The sequence below is a fragment of the Anomaloglossus baeobatrachus genome, chromosome 4 (genome assembly GCF_048569485.1).
Source record: "Anomaloglossus baeobatrachus isolate aAnoBae1 chromosome 4, aAnoBae1.hap1, whole genome shotgun sequence".
Classification (NCBI taxonomy): Eukaryota; Metazoa; Chordata; class Amphibia; order Anura; family Aromobatidae; genus Anomaloglossus; species Anomaloglossus baeobatrachus.
Window position 1 is genome coordinate 429,206,264 of NC_134356.1, and position 6,000 is coordinate 429,212,263.

At 47.4% G+C, this 6,000-nt stretch overlaps 1 protein-coding gene across 1 annotated transcript in view; it reads right to left on the reverse strand.

The window, feature by feature from the left end:
* The window catches only part of ARSA (arylsulfatase A), a 58,923-nt gene extending 53,907 nt beyond the window's left edge, over positions 1-5,016 (reverse strand). Inside the window, exon 1 of the mRNA XM_075345437.1 lies at positions 4,576-5,016. Within this exon, the coding sequence (XP_075201552.1) occupies positions 4,576-4,817 (242 nt within the window). The 5' untranslated portion in view covers positions 4,818-5,016. The remainder of the gene's footprint in view (positions 1-4,575) is intronic.
* Between the last annotated feature and the right edge of the window lie 984 nt (positions 5,017-6,000).

Consider the following 6,000-nt stretch of genomic DNA (forward strand, 5'->3'; position numbering starts at 1 on the left):
GCTGGGGAATGAGGGGGGCAGTGAGGACAGCAGCAGTGGAATTTTTTTTTTAATATAAATATATAAATATATATATATATATATATATGTATATATATATTTTATAATTAGTGAATACACGGTGGCCAGAGGCCTGGGGAGGCTCATTATACATGGAGGCCTGGAGAGGCTGGCTGCATTAGAATACATGGAGGCCTGGAGAGGCTGGCTGCATTAGTATACATGGAGGCCTGGAGAGGCTGGCTGCATTAGTATACATGGAGGCCTGGAGAGGCTGGCTGCATTAGTATACATGGAGGCCTGGAGAGGCTGGCTGTATTAGTATACATGGAGGCCTGGAGAGGCTGGCTGCATTAGTATACATGGAGGCCTGGAGAGGCTGTCTGCATTAGTATACATGGAGGCCTGGAGAGGCTGTCTGCATTAGTATACATGGAGGCCTGGAGAGGCTGGCTGCATTAGTATACATGGAGAGGCTGGCTGCATTAGTATACATGGAGAGGCTGGCTGCATTAGTATACATGGAGGCCTGGAGAGGCTGGCTGCATTATTATACATGGAGGCCTGGAGAGGCTGGCTGCATTATTATACATGGAGGCCTGGAGAGGCTGGCTGCATTATTATACATGGAGGCCTGGAGAGGCTGTCTGCATTAGTATACATGGAGGCCTGGAGAGGCTGGCTGCATTAGTATACATGGAGGCCTGGAGAGGCTGGCTGCATTAGTATACATGGAGGCCTGGAGAGGCTGGCTGCATTAGTATACATGGAGAGGCTGGCTGCATTAGTATGCATGGAGGCCTGGAGAGGCTGGCTGCATTAGCATACATGGAGGCTTGGAGAGGCTGTCTGCATTATTATACATGGAAGCCTGGAGAGGCTGTCTGCATTATTATACATGGAGGCCTGGAGAGGCTGTCTGCATTATTATACATGGAGGCCTGGAGAGGCTGGCTGCATTAGTATACATGGAGGCCTGGAGAGGCTGGCTGCATTAGTATACATGGAGGCCTGGAGAGGCTGGCTGCATTAGTATACATGGAGGCCTGGAGAGGCTGGCTGCATTAGTATACATGGAGGCCTGGAGAGGCTGGCTGCATTAGTATACATGGAGGCCTGGAGAGGCTGGCTGCTATATTATACATGGAGGCCTGGAGAGGCTGGCTGCTATAGTATACATGGAGGCCTGGAGAGGCTGGCTGCTATATTATACATGGAAGCCTGGAGAGGCTGGCTGCTATATTATACATGGAGGCCAGCTGGTATATTATACATGGAGGCCTGGAGAGGCTGGCTGCATTATTATATATGGAGGCCTGGGGGGGCTGCATAATAAACATGAAGGACACCTTACACATGGACTATAGGGGTGTATTATACATAGAGGTCTATGAGGCTGCATTATACTGGAGGTCTATAGGGCTGCATTATACATGGAGGTCTATGGGGCTGCATAATACAAAATGAAGGACACCTTTTACATGGAATAAAGGGGTGCATTATACATGGAGGAGTATGGGGCTGCATAATACAATGTGAAGTTTTATGGGATTGCGTTATAATACATACAGTGCCTACAAGTAGTATTCAACCCCCTGCAGATTTAGCAGGTTTATACATTCGGAATTAACTTGGCATTGTGACATTTGGACTGTAGATCAGCCTGGAAGTGTGAAATGCACTGCAGCAAAAAAGAATGTTATTTCTTTTTTTTAAATTGTGAAAAGTTTATTCAGAGGGTCATTTATTATTCAACCCCTCAAACCACAAGAATTCTGTTTGCTTCCCCTAAAGTATTAAGAAGTATTTCAGGCACAAAGAACAATGAGCTTCACATGTTTGGATTAATTATCTCTTTTTCCAGCCTTTTCTGACTAATTGAGACCCTCCCCAAACTTGTGAACAGCACTCATACTTGGTCAACATGGGAAAGACAAAGGAGCATTCCAAGGCCATCAGAGACAAGATCGTGGAGGGTCACAAGGCTGGCAAGGGGTACAAAACCCTTTCCAAGGAGTTGGGCCTACCTGTCGCCACTGTTGGGAGCATCATCCGGAAGTGGAAGGCTTATGGAACTACTGTTAGCCTTCCACGGCCTGGACAGCCTTTGAAAGTTTCCACCCGTGCCGAGGCCAGGCTTGTCCGAAGAGTCAAGGCTAACCCAAGGACAACAAGGAAGGAGCTCCGGGAAGATCTCATGGCAGTGGGCACATTGGTTTCAGTCAATACCATAAGTAACGTACTCCACCGCAATGGTCTCCGTTCCAGACGAGCCCGTAAGGTACCTTTACTTTCAAAGCGTCATGTCAAGGCTCGTCTACAGTTTGCTCATGATCACTTGGAGGACTCTGAGACAGACTGGTTCAAGGTTCTCTGGTCTGATGAGACCAAGATCGAGATCTTTGGTGCCAACCACACACGTGACGTTTGGAGACTGGATGGCACTGCATACGACCCCAAGAATACCATCCCTACAGTCAAGCATGGTGGTGGCAGCATCATGCTGTGGGGCTGTTTCTTAGCCAAGGGGCCTGGCCATCTGGTCCGCATCCATGGGAAGATGGATAGCACAGCCTACCTGGAGATTTTGGCCAAGAACCTACGCTCCTCCATCAAGGATCTTAAGATGGGTTGTCATTTCATCTTCCAACAAGACAACGACCCAAAGCACAAAGCTAAGAAAACCAAGGCCTGGTTCAAGAGGGAAAAAATCAAGGTGTTGCAGTGGCCTAGTCAGTCTCCTGACCTTAACCCAATTGAAAACCTGTGGAAGGAGCTCAAGATTAAAGTCCACATGAGACACCCAAAGAACTTAGATAACTTGGAGAAGATCTGCATGGAGGAGTGGGCCAAGATAACTCCAGAGACCTGTGCCGGCCTGATCAGGTCTTATAAAAGACGATTATTAGCTGTAATTGCAAACAAGGGTTATTCCACAAAATATTAAACCTAGGGGTTGAATAATAATTGACCCACACTTTTATGTTGAAAATTTATTAAAATTTAACTGAGCAACATAACTTGTTGGTTTGTAAGATTTATGCATCTGTTAATAAATCCTGCTCTTGTTTGAAGTTTCCAGGCTCTAACTTATTTGCATCTTATCAAACCTGCTAAATCTGCAGGGGGTTGAAGACTACTTGTAGGCACTGTATAGGACTATGGGGCTACATTATAATAATATATGGAGGACTATGGAGCCCACCTTATACATGGACTATGGGGGTGCATTATAAAACATGGAGGACTATGTGGTGCAGTATAATATACGGAGTACTATGGGGTGAATTATAATACATGGAGAACTATGGGAAATGCATTATAATACATGGAGGACTATGGAGCTGCATTCTAATATGAAGGGTTATGTGGGACCCGCTATACTACATGGAAGGCTATGTGTGGGCCATTATAGTATTTTGAGAACTTTATACAAGGGGGACAAAGATACAATCAGGGGATGGGAACGTTTTGTGCTGAGGGAAAAAGGCTCTTTCCCTCAGCACTCAGCTTTCCCATGCTCTGCTATACATCTTCTCTCAGCACCCAGCTTTCCCATGCTCTGCTATACATCTCTCTGCACCCCGCTTTCTCATGCTCTGATATGGGAAAGCTGGGTGCTGAGGACAAGATAAATATCAGAACATAGGAAAGCTGGGTGCTGATAGAGGGATTTCAGGGTGCTGTGGGTGAGAACCAAGTGTCGGCGTCATTATCCTGTACCCCGAGTGTCAGTGTCATTATCCCCTACCCCAAGTGTCGGTGTATGTGGAGGGGGGGGGCCCAGGTCTGAACTTTGCAGCGGGGCCCATCCAACTCTAGTTACGCCATTGCCTGCGAGTCACAGGTCGGAGCCCCCCATTCATAACACTCACTACCATGGTTTTTACACATGAAAACCACTTTCATGTAGTTTCTCCATGTACATATCGGCAATAAATCAAATACAAACATTCCCCTGGCTCCATTAACATATCCTTCAAAATCAGGAAAACATAGTAAAAATATCTATAGAAAGGGGTTTGGGCCAAAGTCACTCTCCTGCCGAATGGAGGCGGTGTGTGGTGTGCACACAGTCACTTTCCCTCAGTGCCAGTCGCACACTTGCGGACATCTGCTGAATACACTAGTTCTGATTCTCTCGTGAATTGGGAGACATGTAAGATTCTAGTCGGCACGTGGACACAAGTGTACAAATTGCACAACCGCATGAAGCGAAGGAATCTTCACTGTGTGCACAGTGCGCCATTATGATTCGATCAAATAGATAGACTTCAGACTTTTCTTCCAAGTCTGCACAACCCCATTAATTCCACCACATTAGACCTGGTAACTAGAGATGGGCGAATAGTAACTATTCGTGTTCAGATAATGCTTACCGAGTACTATTCCTGTATTCGCCACGAGAAGAAAAGTGCTCAGGCTCCCTATTGCCTTGCATTGGGTTCGTTATTCGTGACGCATACTGGAATAGCACTTTGGGATTCGTTATGAGTAATCCGAACAAGAATAGTGACTATTCATCCATCACTACAAGTGACATCGAACATTCTCTGGATGACATTATTATATTACCTGGAAGGGGAACACACAGGGCCGGTGGTGTAGAAATCTGTGAAACGCAGTCCTCTGGCTGCCATCTTGTCAAGATAAGGCGTATGGGAGGTAGGGTGTCCATAGCACCCCAAGTCACCAAAGCCAAGGTCATCAGCAAAGATCAGGATGATATTCGGGGGATCAGACGACGTGGCAGTGTGACATAGAAGACACCCAAATATGAAGATGATGGAGGGGGTCATGTTGGGGTCTTCTTCCATACACTATGCTGTCACAAGAAGTTCATTATGGAGAGAAGAACACTTTCTTCAGGGCTTGTATCTCCTGGACACTTGGTAAATGGTGACCTGATAAATGGAGGAAATGCGATCATTATCACCTCGGAGCAAAAAACAGCTCTGCCCCAGGACAGCAACAGCTGCAGCTACAGCGGATATGGGAAAGTGTGGATACGCAAACACGTGATACAAGGGAAATAAGGAAGTCATGAGAACAGCACATGCAGGTAACGCTGTAGCAGCTAGGGGGCAGCATTACAACAGCACATGCTGATATACGGCTGCCTGCAACGTCACACGTGGCACGTGACTCCTCTCCGGGGAGTAGCAATGTATGCTGGGAAGTGTAGTCTTTTCTGTGTCTCCTCCTCCCAGCAGCCCGTATACTTGCCGTTTGTCTTCTGCAGTCTTTGTCTCTCTTCCCAGTGAGCAGGGAAGCCTGTCTCCTCCTGTGGTGTAGTGCACGGGCGGTCAGCAGTGGAGTGCGCTGCAGCTGTGGCTCTCACCCTCAGGGAGCAGATACTGAAGGGCTGAGCCTGGCCGATCAATGTGTGCAATAATGTGAGCAGCGGGGAAATGTGGAGCAATGAGTGAGCAGCAGTGTATCCATACAGTACCGCCATAACACGGCAGAGGGGAGCACAAAGCTGTACTGTGCAGAGGGGACATAGAGGAAGTCTCCTCAGGACCGCACAGAGGTCCTAGTACCGCTCAGGCCCGGGTCACACTGGTGCAGGGCATTGTGCTGGACATATGCTATACACCTGAATGTAAAGCACTGTATTCACACGTCTATGGCGGTATATCCATACACTAACATGGACAAGGCGTAGCAAAACATGTTCTTTTCACGCCATAAGGTTTATATCATATTGGGTTTACCCAGTGGCGTAACTAGAGTTTGATGGGCCCTGGTGCAAAATTTGGACTGGGGCCCCCCTCCACGTACACCGACACTTAGGGTATGGGATAATGACACTGACACTCGGGGTACAGGATAATGACGCTGACACTTGGCCCTTACCCTCAGCACCCAGGTTTCCCATGATCTGGAATTCCTCTATCAGCACCCTGCTTTTCCATGATCTGATATCCATCTTGTCCTCGGCACCCAGCTTTCCCATGCTCTGCTATACATCTTTCCCTCAGTACTCAGCTTTCCCAT